This window comes from Apodemus sylvaticus, chromosome 10 (assembly GCF_947179515.1).
Source record: "Apodemus sylvaticus chromosome 10, mApoSyl1.1, whole genome shotgun sequence".
Lineage (NCBI taxonomy): Eukaryota > Metazoa > Chordata > Mammalia > Rodentia > Muridae > Apodemus > Apodemus sylvaticus.
The window spans coordinates 47617739-47637059 of NC_067481.1; the positions used below are offsets into that span (position 1 = coordinate 47617739).

Consider the following 19321-nt stretch of genomic DNA (forward strand, 5'->3'; position numbering starts at 1 on the left):
TTGGCTAAGTATTAAGGAAATCACCGCCCTTCCCCTCGCCCCTCCTACTCTTTTTTACACTTAGAGGTGGCTGGTTGCCATATCAGACTGGGAATCTGAAACTGCCAAGAATGTCCATGAGCAGGACGTCATGAGCTTAGGAAAGAAGGACCCATGGGTGGAGGAAGCCGTGCTCTCAGTGGGTAGGGAGGAGCAGGAAGGTGGCCCAGCCTGCCCTAGTCTTGGTGACTCAGTGATCTGCTGTTCCCATTCTTTTCTTCTTTCCATCATCTGTCTTGCATTAATGTACTGTATGCCTCCTGTATCCTAGGCCCTGTGAATGCTAAGCTGCAGCCCCAGCCCCACCAGACACCCCGCCCCCAGCTTTCTGATTCATAGTTGGTTTAATCTGTCAACGTAGGTCCACAAATAACTTGAGCAGCTGTATTTGACTTTAGTTTTTAAGAGTCTATACCTAAGAGAGATCACACCGTATTTATCTTTCTGTGTCTGGCTTATTTACTCTTAGGTCCTCTGAGTTTATCCATATTGTTTCAGATGTCAGCATCTTCTTTTTAAAAGCTAGATAAAAATCCCACTGGATATATGCACCATGGTTCTTTAACCCATATCTGTCCATCAAAAGACAATGTTTGTTTCTATATCTTGGCTGTTCTAAACTTACAACAGTGAGTAGGGCAGGGCAGCTATCTGTATAGAGTATGGATAGCATCTCCTTTGGGTATATACCTTATGTAGATTCATTTTGGCATTTTCAAGAACCTCCGTGGTAATTTCCATAATAGCTGTACCAATCAACGCCTATGCTATGGTGTCCAAGTGTTCTCATCTCTACATCCTCACCAACACTTTACTTTTGTCTTTACTTTTGATATTAGTCATCTTGATGACCTGTTATCTCAGGTTTAGAGGCAGAGACAGAAAGATCAGGAATTCACCATGTGAGACTATCTCAAAAGAAAGTGAAATAATATCTCATTGACGGTTGGTTTTTGGTTTTTTGTTTTTTTCTGAATTTTTAAAAAATACTTTATTTACATTCCAATTGTTTCCCCCTCTCAGTCCCCCCTCCCACAGTTCCTCACTCCATTCCTCCTCACCCTTGCTTCCAAGAGGCTGCTTCCCCCACCCGACTAGCCTCCCCCTTCCCTGGGGCCTCAAGTCTCTCCAGGATTAAGCACATCTTCTCCCACTGAGGCCAGACCAGGTAGACCTCTGCTACATATGTGCCGGGGGCCTCAGACCATCCTGTGCTCCTGGTTGGTAGCTCCTTCTCTGTGAGCTCCCTGGGGTCTGGGTTAGTTGAGACTACTGGCCTTCCTGTGGAGTAGGTCTCCCTTTCAGCTTCTTTAATCCTTTCTCTAATTCAACCATAGGGGTCCCCAACTTCAGTCCAATGATTAGGTGTAAGAATGTGCTTCTCACTGTGGGAGGCAGAGGCAGGCGGATTTCTGAGTCTGAGGCTAGCCTGGTTTATAGAGTGAGTTCCAGGACAGCCAGGGCTACACAGAGAAACCCTGTCTCGGGAAAAAAACAAAAAAAAACAAAAAAAAAAAAAACAAATCCAAATAAACAAAAAACAAAAACAAAAAACAAAAAACAAAGACTGTGCTTCTCTCTTGTCAGGCCTTTTGAGGGCTGCTTGTAGGACCTCTCTGAGGACAGCCACGCCAGGCTCCCATCTGTAAGAACATCATAGCATAGTAGTGTCAGCCTTCGTCTCTCCCCCACCCCCCAAGGAGATGGACCCCAAGTTGGGCCAGCCTTTGAACCAACCTCTTTTCCTTCAGTCTCTTCTCCTTTTTTGTCCCTGCAGTTGTTTTAAACAGGAACGATTCTGGGTCAGGAATTTTGACTGTGGGTTAGTAACCCTGTCCCTCCGTTTGAGGCCCTGTCTATCTACTAGAGGTGGACTCTGTGAGTTCCCTTTCCCTATTGTTGGGCATTTTGGCTACGGTTACCCCAATGAGTCCTGAGAGTGACTCACTTCACCTCCTAAGTCTCTGGTATTTTTTAGAGGGTCCCCCACCTCCCACTCCCTGAGGCTGCTTATTTCTTTTCATTTTCTTGGCCCTCTGGGCTTCTCTCCCCATATCTGATCCTGTTTCCCCTTTTGCCTTTCCGTCCCTCTGCCCTCTCCCACCCAGATCCCCCCTTCCCTCTGCCTCAGGGAAATGCCTCCTCACTTGGGCATTTCTACTTGTTACACTTCTTATTGTCTATAGGGTATATCCTAGGCATTCTGTACTTTTTGGCTAATAACCACTTATCAGTGAGTATATACCATGCATGTCCTTTTGGGTCTGAGTTACCTTACTAAGGATGATATTATCTAGTTCCACCCATTTGCCTGCAAAATTGATGATGTCCTTGTTTTATTATTAGATATTTTCTTTATCTACATTTTAAATGTTATCCTCTTTCCTTGTTTCCCCTTCGAAAACCTCCTATCCCATCCCCCTTCTCCCTGCTCACCAACCAACCCACTCCTGTTTCCCTGTCCTGGCATTCCCCTACACTGGGGCATCAAACCTTCACAGGACCAAGTGCCTTTCCTCTCATTGATGTCCAACAAGGCCATTCTCTGCTATATATGCGGCTGGAGCCATGGGTCCCTCTATGTGTACTCTTTGGTTGATGATGTCTTCGTTTTTAATAGCTGAATAGTATTCCATTGTATAAATGAACCACATTTTCTATACCTATTCTTCAGTTTTTGGGACATCTGGGTTGTTTCCAGCTTCTGGCTATTACTAATAAGGCTGCTATGAGCATGGTGGAGCATGTGCCCTTGTGGTATGGTAGGGTGTCTTTTGGGTGTATGCCCAAGAGTGGTATAACTGGGTTAGATTTGTTTTATTTTTATTTATGCATATGTGTGTCTGTGTGACTGTATATACATGTGTATGTATGTGTACATGCGTTTGTGGATATATGTTGGATCCCTTGGAGCTGGAATTAAAGGTGTTGATGACACCTGGCATGGGTGCTGAGATATGAACTTAGACCTTATGACGGAACAGCAAGTGCTCCTACCACTGCGCTCTCTAACCAGCTTCTGTTGGTTTCTAAATTTCTATTTGGTTGGTTGGTTGGTTTTGGTTTTCTGAGACAGGATCTCTCTACATAGTCCTGGCTGTCCTTGAACTTGCTATGTAGACCAGGCTAGCCTCAAAGTCTTGCCTATGCTTCCTAAGTGTTGGGATTAAAGGTGTTTGCTACCAAACCTGGCTTCCTTTTGGAGGTTTTGATTTGAGTATATATCTCTGGAGATGAAGTAATATTGAACTTTTTTTTTCATATACCCTGTTGATTTTATTTCTGCCTTGAAAAAAACACATATTTAGACCGTTTCCTAGTTTTTACAATTACATTTATTTTATTTGGGGGTGGTGTGTCAGTGTGCCATGGCATGCAAATGGAGCCTAGAGGACAATGTCGGGAGCTGTTTCTCTCCTCCCATCCCGTGAGTCCCTGGGTCACACTCAGGTCCTCGGGTTTGCTGGAAAGAGCCCGTTCCTCTCGCCTCCCTGGCCTCTGCTCTGCCCGTCCTTTTTTTTTTTTTTTTTTTTTTTTTTTTTTAAGACAGGGTCTTAGGTATCCCAAGATAGCCTCAAACTCTTCTTGTAACTGAATATGGTCTTGAATTTCTGACCTTCTTGCCTGCACCTTCTGAGTGCTGGGACTACAGGCATGTGTTTCAACCTGGTTATGAGCCCAGGAATGACTAACTAGTCAGGCACTCTACCAACTTATTATGCCTCAACCCCATTTTTTGTTTTTGCTTTTTCATTCCAAGCTATTTATGTATTTTGGATACTAACCTTAATGAGCTATAAGGTTCTCAGTATTTTCTCCTGATTCATAGGCTGCCTTTTCATTCTGTGGATTGTTCCCAAGCTCTCTTCAGTTTGAGACAATTCCATTGCTTTGGTTTGTTTGTTTGTTTGCTTGTTCTTTCCCTTCTTTTTGTCTGTGTTCTTAGTGTACTATTTGCTTTTTCAAAAAATATTTTTTTTTGTTTTTTTGGGGTTTTTTTTTGGATTTGGTTTTTTCCAGACAGGGTTTCTCTGTATAGCTCTGGCTGTCCTGGAACTCACTCTGTAGACCAGACTGGCCTCGAACTCAGAAATCCGCCTGCCCCCACCCCCCCAACCCCCCTGACCTGGAGAGTTGTCTCAGAGGTTAAGAGCAGCAGTTGCTCTGTGGAGGACCGAGGTTTTATTCCTATCAACCTCGTTGCAACCCCACCTCTGAGGGCACTGAGCATGCATGTGGTGCCAGATATGCTTGGAAGTGGAAAGAAAGAAACACATACACACAATAATAAAATAAGTGAATCTTTAATTTCTCAAAGGTGTCGTCTTTATAAATTTGCACAAACTTGGCGAGCACTATTAGCGCTGCATCTCTGAAAGCAGTGGTTCTCAGCTGCCCTAAAGCTGTGACCCACAGCTCCCCAGGTTGTGCGGACCCCAACTGTAAAGCTATCTTATTGCTACTTTACAACTGTAATTGTGATACTGTTAGGAATCAAAATGTATATATTTAATATGTAGGATATCTGATTTGCAACCCCTGTGAAAGTGCCACCTGACCTCCCCAAAGGAGTGGAGACCCATAGATTGAAAACTACCTTCTTAAGCCCATGCAAGAGGAAACCCCTATATTGTAGCATGTGTCAGCTGTGCAAGCATTCACAACTCCTGGCTGGACTTCCCCTCTGCTTGTCAGTGCAGTGTGTCCTGGTCCACGGCGCTGAAGGGAATGCAGTGAGCTGCCGGTCTGCTTGACTGCCACCAGGTTTCAAAGAGGTGCTGCCATTTTGAGCGGCAAAGTGTAAACCTCCTATTTTTAGTATCATTTCTAGTGAACTGTCCTCCTTATGTTTATATAGTGATGGTAGAACCATCTGGAAATGATAGAAATAAATGTTTGTTCAGGAGGAGGGGAAAAGCCAAGAGTCGCCCCTGTGCATTGCTCCTGTGTTAATCCTTACTGACTATAAATCGCACAAGTTGTCCTCAAGATTGTACTCTCAAGTCTTGGCCTGTACACTTGAAATACGAAGTTCATGGGCCTTGATTTGCTATTTCTTTCAACTACCCTTCTGACAAGTACCTAAATGTTTAATGTAGCATTGAAGGAAAGGACTTTTTTTTTCTTTAATATCTTTACATTTCTAATCCTCCTGGCTTAAGGATATCCACAGGGGCAAATGCTTCTAGTCAGTCAATATTTCCTGAGAAAGACCAAGAGATTCCTGCATTTCTTTAAAAAACAAAGAAAAAAGCCTTGCAACTCTTAATTTAGTTTTTTTCCACCTCAGAGCTATGTCTAACTTCTTACATGTGAGAAAGGCCTGGCAGGTTGGGAAGTCACATGGTGGAGTGGAAAAAGAAAAGACTGGATGGATCTGACTAGCTATTTGACAAGCTCTGTCTGGGCCCCCTCAAATTAAGCTGTGAAAGATGCTTTCTATGACCCCGGAGCCTCCCTCCAGGTCTCTGCAACAATCCAGGTTGAGATTCTTGGTAACACCTATTGCGCTACAGTATTTGACTAATCCATCCCATTCAGTCAAGGCATTGTGTGGGAGATCAGGTCACCTGATTTCAGAACAGTTGAGAGCATTTTCTTTGACTGTCACAGATATGTACAAGTCCAGTTTTTCTAGTTTTCTGTCCTGCTACTCCTTATGACTGTTATTAGGCTTAGGAAATGGCACCTTTGGTCAACTCTGATGTCATACAGCATGGATGAAGCCAAAGCCACTCACCGATTTCCTTTTCTAGGCAACAGAATGCTTCATTTCCTAGTAGTAACCAGCATCATGTAACTGTCATACATCAGGCTGTTTATTTGGATGCCAGGAAGAACTTTTTGTTTGTAGCTGGACAGGGTCTCTCTGTATAGGCCTGGCTATCCTAGAACTCACGGAGCTCCATCTGCCTCTTTTCTAAGTACTGAGAGGAAAGTTATGCACCACATGGTCAGCTGCAGAAGGAACTTCATCATTCCTGCTCTCTGTTAGGGTTGGGATGATGATAAGCCTGCTAACTTATTTCTAGGATCTTCTTTAGACAGTTGATTATTGTGTTAGTTTCTGTTACAGTGATGAAATAACCAAGAAGAACAGCTTAGAAAGTAATTGTTTCTGGACTAGTGATGCATGCCTTGAGTCTCTGTAATCAGGACATAGAGGCAAGTAGATCTTTGTGAGTTTGAGGCAAGCCTGATTTACAGATCGTGTTACAAACCAGTCAGGGCTATTTACTGAGAACCTGGTATTTGTTGTTGTTGTTGTTGTTGTTGTTGTTTTGTTTTGTTTTGTTTTTAAAGACTTATTTTGGTTGATGGGTTCAGTACACTGGCCATGTTGCTTCTAGGCAACATAGATAAGGCAGAGCATCTTTTGGGGAGCACATCATGGACCAGGGGACATGGCCTCAGGCAGACACGAGGCCAGAAAAAAAAAAGGAAAAATCTAAGATCTGAGGACAAAATACACTTTCTATATGAGCCAGTAAGAGGTCAGTGGGTCAGGACGCCTATCACCATGCCTGACAACCCCAGTTCAACCCTTGGAAATGTGTGCTAGAAAGAGAGAATCGACTCCTCCAAGTTACCCAGCCCTTTCTCTTTCTCCTTCAAGGGCACTACCCATCCAGCCATGCCCCCTTTTCCATCATCTCCCAATAATCCAATCAAATTATGAATCTGATGACCAAACCTTTAGCACAGGAAACTTTCTGGGAATAGTTCACAAGAAGCTGTAACTATATGGAAGATGTGGGTCACATCTCACCCAGAAAACACCTGTGAATGTGATTTGTCTTTGTCACTAATGTCTCCAGGGAAATAGCTGCTCTTTCAGTCACTGGGAGACACTTTAACAACCATTGCTGCAAACAATTCTAGGCAGAAGCTTATTCTTCTGGCCAATATTAATTATGTATCCACATGCCACCACTTGTAAAGGTGGGTGCTGTTGCCAGCTAGAACTGTCAGCTGGGTATTGTGAAATAACCAGGACTGGAAAGATACTGAAGTCTTTTAGCACAGGCCTCCATCTCCATCCTCACCATTTATCCCCTCATTTTGAACATTAGTTAGAAATCATTACACATGGGAGTCTGGTCTTTTGTACTCTAGTACCAAGGCCCATCATATACTGTGGTTGTCTTTCCAGCCACCTTGGTGTTAATCAGCAAGAACATGGAGAGGCAATTGTAGTAGACTAGGGTGGGGGTAACAGAGGCAGAGCTTAGCACAGCAATCTTGTTGAGGGGTCGGTAGCCCTGACCATCTGCCCATGTGTTCCTCTGATCAGGGGTGGGCCTCACCCGCAGGATTTATTCTGTGGCTCAGGAAAAAACTGGTGTTGTCTTTGTGCTTCCAAGAAGAGGGTCAGAACAGAGAGGCAATAGCATCAGGACCGTTGCCTTGTGACCTGGTCCCACAGCAGACAGCTTGCTGACTCACTCTGGGAAGTCGCAAGATGTTCTGAGGGACATTTTTTTTTTTTTTTGGTTTTTCGAGATAGGGTTTCTCTGTGTAGCTCTGACTGTCCTGGAGCCTGGAGCTCACTCTGTAGACCAGGCTGGCCTTGAACTCAGAAATCTGCCTGCCTCTGCCTCCCAAGTGCTGGGATTAAAAGCGTGCGCCACCAACGCCCGGCTGGGACAATTTTTTTTTATGAAAGCACATTCTTTTCTTTCACATTAGACTTTATACTCAAGGGAAGTTTCCAGATGTCTCTGAGGCAAATCCAGGTGGGGGTGGGGTAGATTCCAGCACAGCCATATCTTAAACACAAGCTGAAAAGAATATGAACTCTTCTATAGGAATGGTTTGGAACATTTGAAGATAGTGGAAAAACCCTGGAAAGTATTTGGAATCAGGCATGATTATAACTGTGCCACAGGAGGAAACTGAGTGTTCTGGGTCATGCCTATCCTCTCGTTAAAAATAAAATTTCAGCCCCTTGCCAGGTTCTCCTAAGTAGCCAAAGAAATTGTGGTTTTAAGTTCGCTATTGCTAGAAACTTTGTAAATCAATCCAGAAGTTTCAGGGTGGAGTCCAAGAAAGGAGGCATGCTGTTTCATGGTGCTTTTAGCAAAGCAAGTCTTTACCTCAGGGAAGTCCACCAGCTGCCCAGGAGCCTCGCTCTTTAGCTCCGCTCCTGGCTGGGACAAGCCAGGTATCCCTAGCAGAAGCAGCTGTCAGGGACAAGGCGAACATGATCTAGCGCTTGCTGATGGGCACTTCCTGTTTCATTCCCGCTGCTTTTCCTTTCCCTTTATTCACGCTGCACAGTTCTTGAGCACCATCAGTCCTGCTGACTCCATTAAGAACCAGCCCACCCCAGCCCACCCTACCCTTCTGCTTAGTTTTCCTTACAGTTCAGCTTTATTCTCTTGAAGTTAAGTCTTCCTCCAGTGCCTATTGCTTGTTCTGCCTGTCCTGTTTTGTTTTGCCTTTTGAGCCATGGTCTTCTTATACATCTTGCTCTGGCTTTGAACTTGTGATCCTCTGTCTCTACTTTTTCAGTGCTGGGATTGTGCCCAGCACTTTGGTGCCCTTCACTTTGAAAGAACAGTTCGTTGATCATCTTGCTCTTTTTTCTTTTATCTTAGAGAACATTCTTTTTGTTGTTTTAAAATGTTATAAAAATTATATTAAAATATTATAAAAGGCAAATTTAAACCACCCTGAAACAGTCTAAACCACTCTTCCCAGTCTGTGCCCCATAGAATAGGAGCAGTTGTTCCAGTGATACAACAGATTTGTGTTTGATCAGGCTGCTGTTAATATTTACATGAAATATAACTACCCCCAAATGAAATTTTATACAAGTTCACCCTATATACCTCACGGCAGGTAAGAGTAACCTAGAACTGTGTCCCGAAGGGCTGAGAGTACAGCTCAGTGGCAGAGCGCTTGTCTCCGTGCCCAGGGCATAGCATAGGCTCAATCCCGAGCACGAAAATAAAAATTAAAAAGAAAAGAAAAGTAAAACAATCTGTCCGTCATAACCCTGCTTCTGTGTGACATCTCTTTTTATTCACAGGTAATTACCTGCACAGTCCTAGAGATCTCCACAATTCCTGACCCTATGGGTCCATGTCCACTTGTACATGAGGATTTGAAAATGGTGCCAGTCATTAATACAGTCCCTTTCTCCTGCAGGGTGAAGGCTGCACAGACAGAGTTAGGACAGCAAATCCTGGCTGATTTTGAAGAAGCATTTCCTTCACAGGGTACCAAGGTACTGGTTTGTATTTTGCCTCCGATATTATAACTGTGTTCACACTTCCTGCAGGGAGAATGAGGTGCATGAGTGATAACTCAAGCTGTAGCGCTCCACAAGTGTTGGCTGGCACAGGCCAAGGGTCTGCCGACCCAGGTGTGTCACGATGCATTGCATCGCTGATTGTGTATCTGTGTCTTTCCAGCATCAGAAAGAGGAGTCAGGCCAGGAATGTCGGTTGGTAGAATACTTACCTAAGAATGCTCAAGACCTGAATTTGATCATTAGCCCCAAATAAATTTGGTATGGTGATTCATGTCTGTAATCTAAGCCCTAGGAAGGTGGGGGCAAGAGAATCAGAAGTTGGAATTCATCCTTTTCTACATAGTGAGTTTGAGGCAACCTGGGCTATGTTAGACCCTCTCTCTGGGAAAAATAAATGGGCATTTGTTTGGTTTAATTTAATGTGTGTCAGGTCTTGTAGCTTGTCTGCCCTATAAACTCACTTTCCCCCCTCATAGCTGTATTAAAAAAAAAAAAAACCCAAACAAACAAACTTCAAACCCTAATGTTTTTTAGGATTGTTACATAACACTGGTTTTGGTTTGGTGAAAAGACAACTGGGAGGCATGTCTGGGAGCTTATGTAACGCTCATGACACAGTCCAGAGACTCACTTTTAATGATGGGAATCCTCGGCTCTGGGATTTTCAAGCTCGCTGGTGGTGGAGCTGTCTCTGTTGTGTCTGCGGAGTCCTACAGGCTTTCGCCTGGGAGCTGTTGGGTACATGTCTCACTCAGACTCCCCTCCCCTGGCTGTCACTGTGCTGCAATTAGCTCCATCCTTCACACTGCAGCAGATGTCATCTTAATGCTTTGCATGTGTCGGGAGGACAGAACCCACAGAGGCTTGTTTTCTGTATTATTTGAGCTATTTGAAGAGAAAGCGTTTTGAAGGCAGAAGAAGCATTGCACCCGGCCAGCAGCATTCCTCGCAGGGCTCTGTGGGTGGAGATGGGGAGATACGTTCACTTGGGAGCCAAGGAGCATTTCCTGAAGCTGCTCTGAAATCCAATAACTGGAAATATCTTAATCACTCTCCCTCTGTGCTACATTTGAGGAAATAGGTGGGGATGGCAGCCCTGGCTTGAAGAGTGCTTTCTATAGACCAGCTCCTGACCTTACCGCCTCCGTGCTTTGTAGCTGACTGCCAGGAATCTGATGATTTGTAAAGCCTTTACTTGGAGAACCTCATCTCTCTAGTCGCCTGTTGTAACTCAGGAAAGGGATAGACTGGAAAGCCATATTCCTGTTGACCCTATAGGAAAATGGAGTCCTGGAAGCAGAAAGAAGTCTCCTGGCTAGTAGCTACTTTTTCAAGTTAGTGGCTAGTTGTGAAAAGTTGTCTTCCTACGTGACTGCCTTCCTGTGTTCTCTGCTCCATCCCATTGCATGATGCTTCAGAAGATATGGGCAAGGGTTGTCTTTACTGTTTGCCGGTCATCTATGGCCCTTCTACCCTCTCTCCAAGGTCCCATTGGCATATGATGTTAAAAGGGTTTATTGGCTTGATTTCCTTTCCTGGCTGTTTCTTAATGGGGAATTGTTAAGAGTTTTCTTTTTCCATTTTAAAAGGCTATTGTTTTATTTTTATACAAGTCCTTGCAATACTAATCTACAAGTTTTGCAAAGCGGAACCAAGATTTTTTTTAAAAGTATTGATTGGTGGTTATGCCTACCTCCCCAGCATTCTGGAGATTGAAGCAGAAGGATCATGAGTTACTTGGACTGCACAGCGAGTTCTAGGCCAGTATAGGCTGCACAGGAGATATCCTATGTTAAGAAAAACTTGAGCCTGGCATAGTGGCACACATCTTTAATCCTAGCACTTGGGAGGCAGAGGCAGGTAGATCTCTGAGTTAGTCAGGGATACACAGAGAAACCTTGGCTCCAAAAAAAATTTTATTTATTTATTTATTTATTTATTTATTTATTTATTTATTTATAAAAAGAGAGTGTCCAAGTGTGGTGGTTTGAATAAGAGTGGCTCCCATAGGCTCATGTGTCAAATACTGGTCCCTAGTTGGTAGAAGTGTTTTGAAGGATTAGGAGGTATGCCAGTTTTGTGGTTTTAGAAGAGTTTTGAGGTTTCAGAAGCTAGTACCATTCCTGACTCTCTCCTTCTCTCTGCCTCCTACTCTTGGATAAGGATGTAAAGTCTCAACCACTGCTTCAGTGCCCATCCTGTCCACCTGCTGCATGCCTGCCCACCTGCTGCTGGACCCATGGGCCCCAATAAACTCTTCCTTCTAGGCATTGCCTTGGTTATGGTGTCTCTTCCCAGCAATTGAAACAAGCTAAGGCCACCAAGGTAATCTAGTCAGTGTTTTGTAAATGAGAGAATTCAAGCTCCTGAGCCTATAGGTATTGGTCTCCGTGGCTTGCTGTTGAGCTCACACATTTTCATCCTGAAGCCTGAGTTAAACATTCAGTGTGTCCAGAGAACAGCAGAATAGCCATTTAGAATGGAGCAGGTCATTGTAACAGTTTGGGCTCAGGCACCTTGTGTGACACCTGAACATTAGTTGAGATGTACAGAATTGACAAAAACAGTGAGAAGGGCTTCAGAAGAACTTATGCTCATCCCGATTCAAGTCCATTGTTTTCTGGGTGAAGTTGAGTAATGTCTCTTAAGCCATCAGGTTATCTTACTAAACTGAGAGGTTCCAAAACTCTTTGTACTGTAGGGCCCATGGTCAGCATTACATTCAGGATGTACTAGCTGGTCAGTGAGATCCAGTTGCTTTGGTAGTAAACAAGGCCTTCTCAGCTGGTGTATCCTTACAGCCCCTCCCCATATCAACATTTCAAATCATGGAGCCATTACTGTAGTTACTGGCTGTGTGATTGGCCATCTGTGAAACAAATCTGGCAGTTTAGAACCTGGATGTGCTTTTTAAAACCATCACTCTTTTTGTCACAAATTTATCTCATTAGGAACAGGAATGACATGGTAGGGCATGGTAGGGCATGCTTGTGATCCCAGGACTTGGGAGGCTGAAGGAAGAGGACCCTGACTGAGTTTGAGGCCAGTCTGGGCTACATAGCAAGGTCTTGTCTCAAGGCAGGCAGGCAACAACACAAGCAATCAATACAACAGGGTCCTAGGAAGGTCGGAAGCAGGAAGAAGTGGCACATGTGAGTGACACTGCCTTTTGGGCCCTTCAATAGAATCTGTTGTCATTCTGGCTTTTTAGGTCACATTCAGTTTTGATACTCAGAAATTAAAATTTCTTGTGATCTTTTCTGGCTCTAATTTCTTGAATGTCTTGTGGATTCACCGGCTAGCTTTTAGGTTGGCTACTGTAAAACTAGCTTAATGTTCTTTTTTCAGGGCATAGGGAACTAAAATATTTGTCTCCTGAAGCAAGACAGGGTGTCTAGGGAGAGCACTAGGAACAGTGAGAGGCAAGGTCTCTTGCTCACAGCCAGGAGATACGCAGGCATGTCTGCCACTTGAACTCATGTATGCTTTTTGTTTTATCAGAGGCCTGGAGGACCCAGCAATGTCCTGAGAGACGCGTGCCTGGTGGCTAATATTTTGGACCCCAGAATCAAACAAGAAATCATCAAAAAGTTTATTAAACAGCATCTATCAGAGTATCTAGTACTTTTTCAAGAAAACCAAGATGTGAGTATTGACCAGATGAGATCAGATGAAACTGTTTTAATTTTGTTGAAAAAGAAACTAAGCCGGGCAGTAGTGATGCATGCATGTAATCCCAGCACTCTGGGAGGCAGAGGCAGGCAGATTTCTGAGTTTGAGGCCAGTCTGGTCTACAGAGTGAGTTCCAGGACAGCCAGGGCTATACAGAGAAACCCTGTCTCAAAAAAACTATATCCAAAAAGCCAAAAAGCCAAAAAAAAAAAAAAAAAAAAAAAGAAAAAAAGAAAGAAAGAAAGAAAGAAACTAATGCTGCCTTCCTCCTTTACTAATACAGTTAACTATCTGTGCGCTGAGCCACAGATACCCAGGCTGACTTTACAGTTTGGTGGTTCTTCACCATTTTGAGTCGCTGGCCATTTGGAGAAATTAATGAAAGCCATAGATCTCCCCCAGAAGAGTGTACCTGTGCACAACACTTTGCATAGTTTTAGGGAATTCATAGACCCTTGTTGCCCACTGTGTCCCTAGGCGAGAACCCCCGGGTCAAGGAAATAATGTGGTGTAGAGTCTTTCCAGTAGCAACAATGGAGGCTGTCTTTCTCTCTTGGGTCCTGGCTTCTGCTTACTATTTATTACCAGTTCTGAGTACTGAGTGGTTTTGTTCCCTCCTTCCTGAGGTCGCCTGGCTGGACAAAATTGACAGACGTTATGCTTGGGTAAAACGCCAGCTTGTGGACTATGAAGAGAAGTATGGCCGGATGTTTCCTCGGGAGTGGTGCATGACAGAGAGGATCTCCGTAGAATTTTGCCATGTGACGAGGTAAATTTCAGCTGTCCCCTGCTTCCAGGCCTGACTTAGTATCCATGCGTCCTGCAAATTGGACACTGTTTCCATCTCTACTAAATGATTGGCACCACCCTTACCCCAGCTACAGGCTCCTCTTCTCCTCTTGTCTCCAGGACTTCCTCATTGTCTAGACCTTGCCTTAAACAACTGGCCTGTCCTCCCTTACCAGTTTGGGTCTCACCAGTCAGATTTGCCTAGAGTGATTGATCATGCCCACACTTCCCTTGCTTCTGGATTGTGTCCATCTGAACCCAGTGTGTCCATCCATCATCATCTGACCCCTGACTTGCTAGGTGGATAGGTCCATAAGGACAGGGTAGTCTCTCTTTGAGGACATGGCAGACACTAAGGAAAGAATTTGTTGAATGTATTTCCATAATACAGCATTTCTCTTCTGTGATTTTTTTTTTTATATTGGCATCCGAACATCCTAGGCATTTTAAAGCCCTCCCATTCATCCTCCCTCTGCTGTATCTGTGAGTATAGTCTAGGCCACAAAGTTCCTTATGGAAGAATTACACCCCAGGAAAGTTAACTCAGGTATATCCAGGACAGATAAAGCCAGAGTCAAACTGTTTTGTTATTTGTAACTATACCAAACAGCATGGTAAATGGTTTTCATTGCTATTTGTTCCGTTCCAACGGCATGTAATTATATTTGTCTTTAGGTTAATACAGGAGGGAAAATACCTGCATCTAAAAATGACTCTGCTGCCGTAGTATCATTCATGGCAGTTCTCTCTATCTCTGTTCTCCTCCTTCCTCCCCCCTTCTGCGTCTCTCCCTTTCTTTCTCTTCCCCCTCTGTATCCCCTCCCTCCCCCACTCATGATGCTGGAGATTTAACCCAGAGCCTTGTGCATACTAGGCAAGTTCTCTTCCATTTGGCTATAACCCATCCCAAAACTGATAGAAAGGACCTTCAAACTATATACACTGTGAGACAAAAGGTTTTTATGTAATACTGATTTTATTTTTTTAAAATGGACTTTTAATGTTTATATCAGTTTTAAGTTCACATCATAATCAGGTAGTCATTGCAGACATTCCCATGCACCCCTCACAGCCCCTGTCTTACCTGTGCTATTCCTCTCCCTCCACTGGCGTGCTTACTGTCCTTAGACGTACCTTAACACTCTCACCAGGTTCCCTGGTTTACGCCAGGGCTCACTTTGGGTGGGGTACTTTGCTGTCATAGATGTAGATCAGAGATACAATATTTTTAAAAAGATTTATTTATACTTATGTGTTTGGATATTTTGTCTGCATGTCTGTCTGTGCCTCACCCACACAGGCCAGAAGAGGTCATAGTATCCCTCGGAGCTGGAGTTACTGATGGCTGTGAGCTGCCACATTGGGTGCTGAGAATTGAATCCTGGTCTTTGAAAAGAGCAGCCGATGCTCTTAACTACTGGGCTCTCTCTCCAGCCCATAGATACATTATTTAATTAAAAAGTATTGCCAGGCGGTGGTGGCGCACACCTGTAATCCACTCTGGGAGGCAGAGGCAGGCGTATTTCTGAGTTCGAGGCCAGCCTGGTCTCCAGAGTGAGTTCCAGGACAGCCAGAGCTATACAGAGATATCCTGTATTGAAAAAACCAAATCCAAAAATCCAAAACAGAAACAAAAACAAAAACAAAAGTTAAGTATTGATTCAGGGCTAGTTGTGGTTGTCAGCTTCCAAATCTTGTTAGCAAAGGGTGAACTTCTTGAGAAATTGCTTACAAATTTCTCTCAGCTTCAGCTGAGCACACTTGCCAGGCAGGCCTGTGTGAAACGAGGTGTGAGCCAGCTGGGACTTCACTAGCAACAGCAAGTCTTGCAGGCATTGCTCCCTGCTGCTGCCCCAGCTAGGGCCCTGTGACTGTTAAGCTTCAGTGTGGGGATTTTGGTGAACATCCTCCAGACACACTCACGGGCTCTTTGTTTGCCTGTCATATGTGTGGCAAGATGATGACAGCTTAGTGCTTACTCAGTACTCACCTGTTGCTGTCACCAAATAACCTGCATTCTGCAACAGAGCACCTAGGTACAGTACACACAGGCAGAAGCAGCCAAGCGTACGATGTCATCCTTCACTGGGTCTCCAATGGGCATTTCTAGGGTCTTTGATCTGGATAAAGAGCTGTATATTGAGTTCTCTAGAAGATGAAGAACTTTGTAATTTAGTAATTCATGACTTGTGAGATTATATGAGATATCTAAATTATATAGGAATAAATTTCACCTTGTGTTATTAGCAAGTGACAGAAAATTTGAAGTTCCAGGTGAGGTATTATGCTGCATGCCTTTAACTCCAGCATTCAGGAGTCTAAGGCAAGCAGATCTTTGAGTTTAAGGCCCGGGTCTATATATCAAGTTCCAGGGCAGCCAGGGATATGTACAATGAGACCCTGTCTCAAAACAACAACAAAAAAGAACCACATAGAAATATAAACATAGTAATAACTACATTATCAGATTAGCATCTATGATTCTTCATGTGTTCTTATTATGATGTGTATAGTCTTCCTGTGTGTGTACATTCACTCTCCATGGATGGTGGAACAATTCATGAGTTTGAAAACAGTTTTTATTACAGTATATTATTGTAATTATTGTTTTGTTATCTACGTTTCTGATGCTCTCTTACTGTGCTTAATTTATAAACCAAACCTCTCCGTAGATATATGTGTGGAGAAAGCATAGCATGTATAGGGCTTGGTACTACCTTGGGTTCAAGTGTCTGAAGAAAGTTCTTAGATAAGCCAGCCCCCTGTGGGAAGGAAGTCTATTCTGTTTCTATTCCCTAGGCTTTAGATTGAGTTGGTAATAGACCTCAGAGTTTGAAATACTCCTATACATTTTTCTTGAATGAATGTAAGCTATTCCCTTTGACATATATTTAATACATAAATACAAATATATTTATTTTTATTTTATGTACATCCTTCATGTATTAAGTTGCCCATGTGCATGCCTGGGTGCCTGTGGAAGCCAGAAGAAGCTTTCCTGGAACTGGAGTTACAGATGGTTGTGAGCCACCACGTAGGGGTCGGCTACTGAACCAGGTCTTCTACAAGAACAGCAAATGCTGTTAACCATTGAACCATCCCTCCAGCCCACTTTACCATGTCTTGAGTGAAAGATGTTTAACAGCAGTCTCTTTCTTTACTTTGAAGGACAGAACTTTCTAAAATCATGCGAGCCAGAGCTAAGGAAATTGAGGTGAAATTGCTTCTTTTTGCGATTCAGAGAACAACTAACTTTGAGGGGTTTCTTGCAAAACGCTTCTCCGGTTGCACCCTGACAGATGGAACCCTGGTAAGACCTTCCTGACGGAGCTGGGTCTGGGTACTAGAGGCTGGGTGCTCGGGCTCCCTTCATGGCTTCTCTGTAAAGCCACTTCATCCTTTGGCTCCTGTCTCAAATGATCCTTCGCTCTCAGCTCTAGAGGAGCTAGGACCCCAGGCACCTGCTGCCATGTCCAGTTTAATTTTCTCTTTTAACAAGGAAATGAACCAAATTAGTGATTGCAAAACTCCTAAAAAGCTTGATGTGGAATCTCAACTTGACATTATTGTTTGTTTGTTTAATGTCTGCCATATGTCCCACACTGAGTTATGTGCAGTTACCTGCACTCGGTTACTTTGGTTCATCGCTGTAGAAACCCTCTGCTGTGTTCATTTGACTTCCAGAGGTCACAGAGATAACAGTAAAAACAGACTTGTGGCTACTCCAATGGAGGAGTAAAGATGGAGTTAGGCCTGGAGCACGGCCCCGTGCATCTCTCACCCCTGCAATGCTCTTTAGCTCCCAGCTTTGCAGTTCTAAGGTCCTGGCACTTGGGAAGGCCCCTCTCCTTGCCCCAGAAGACCTTCCTCAGCATAGTGGGCAAGGTCGTTCAGCACTGGTTTGAAGAGAGGCTGTGTGGTAAACAAGAGCAGCAAAACCACTGAATAGCACCAATCTAGGTAGAAAAAAAATTACTAGGAGACAAACTTCAAGCTGTTTCTCGGGCGCAGAGAACAGCAGCCTCGCTGGGGGCCTAGGCCTAGGATTCCTGAAGGCTTATGGGCAGATCCCTCCCTCTTGGGAAATTCTTCCCCTGTCTTAGGTAGTACAGGTCCCTGGACCAACCCTACTGGGAGGGGTCTGCACCTATTTCAGTCAGACCAATTTATGGATAGCAGGTGTCCTTTTACATGTGGAGTATGGCTGGCTGTTTATGGAGATAGGAGGAAATTTCTGTTGTCTGATGAACAAGGTCCCTGAGTCTTAGAGCTCCTAAGAAATGCTGGGGCTTAGGTTTCGTTTCCTCATGGCCATCTCTCTGGCTAAGCTCAGACAGCCATTGTAGGGTACTGGCAGTTGTACCACCATCTGAGGAGTCCACTTTGTGATGTAAAAATGATGATAGTTCTGTTTTAAAGCATCTTACTAAAAGACAGCTGGAATCACAAAATACAGTTTCCACACTTAGCTTAAGATACATAGAGGCTGGGTGGCGCCACAGGCCTTTGATCCTACGAGTTGGGCAGTAGACACAAGAGGATGAGAAGTTCAAGTCATTCTCAACCACAAATTAAGTTTGAAGCTGCCATGGGCTACAAGAACTCTGACTCAAAAGGCAAATAAAGAAACAATAACACAAAATCTTCACAATAAATAAGTAAATAAAATATATAGACAGTCCTCTGCATGCCAGCTCATTTTTAAGATTGATTTTATTTTATCAATAGAGGAAAAAAATAGAGGACAAATGGATGAAAGTATCCTTATCGTAGTTACTTTTCTATTTCTGTGATGAAACACCGTGACCCAGGAACTTTTAGAAGGAAGGATTGTTTGGGCCTGTGAGAAGGATGGGTTTATTTCCATCCTAGCAGAAAAGTAGGAGCTGGGCGGTGGTGGCACACGCCTGTAATCCCAGCACTCTGGAGGCAGAAGCAGGCGGATTTCTGAGTTCGAAGCCAGCCTGGTCTACAAAGTGAGTTCCAGGACATCCAGGGCTGTACAGAGAAACCCTGTCTCAAAAAAAACCAAATCCAAAAAACAAACAACAACAAAGGAAAGCAAGGGAGCATGAAGGCATGTGTCTTAGTCAGGGTTTCATTACTGCGATGAAACACCATAACCAAAAAGTAAGTTGGGGAAGAAAGGCCTGATTTGGCTTACACTTCCAGATCACTATCCTTCAATGGAAGAAGTCAGTATAGGAACTCAAGCAGGGCTAGAACCTGGAAGCAGGAGCTGATCTAGAGGCCATGGAGGGGTGCTGCTTACCAGATTGCTTCCCCGGACTTGCTCAACTTGCTTTCTTATAGAACCCAGGACTACCAGCCCAGAAATGGCCCCACCCACAATGGGCTGGGCCCTGCCCCATTGATCACAAATTGAGAAAATGCCTTGTAGCTGGATCTCATGGAGGCATTTCTTTAACTGAAGCTCCTTTCTCTGTGATGATGCTAGCTTGTGTCAGGTTGTCACACAAAACCCGCCAGTACTGCAAGGCAGCTGGAATAGTGGCAGACAATCACATCCTGAAGCAGAAGCAGAGAGCAAACTGGGACTGG

At 44.0% G+C, this 19321-nt stretch overlaps 1 protein-coding gene across 2 annotated transcripts in view; it reads left to right on the plus strand.

Moving 5' to 3' along the window:
- Vps53 (VPS53 subunit of GARP complex) overlaps positions 1 to 19321 on the plus strand; it is a 130995-nt gene that overhangs the window by 45706 nt on the left and 65968 nt on the right. For both annotated transcript variants that reach the window (XM_052194566.1, XM_052194563.1), the window contains exons 8-11: positions 9193 to 9271; positions 12800 to 12943; positions 13597 to 13739; positions 16928 to 17069. In XM_052194566.1, coding sequence (XP_052050526.1) covers positions 9193 to 9271; positions 12800 to 12943; positions 13597 to 13739; positions 16928 to 17069 — 508 coding nt within the window. The remainder of the gene's footprint in view (positions 1 to 9192; positions 9272 to 12799; positions 12944 to 13596; positions 13740 to 16927; positions 17070 to 19321) is intronic.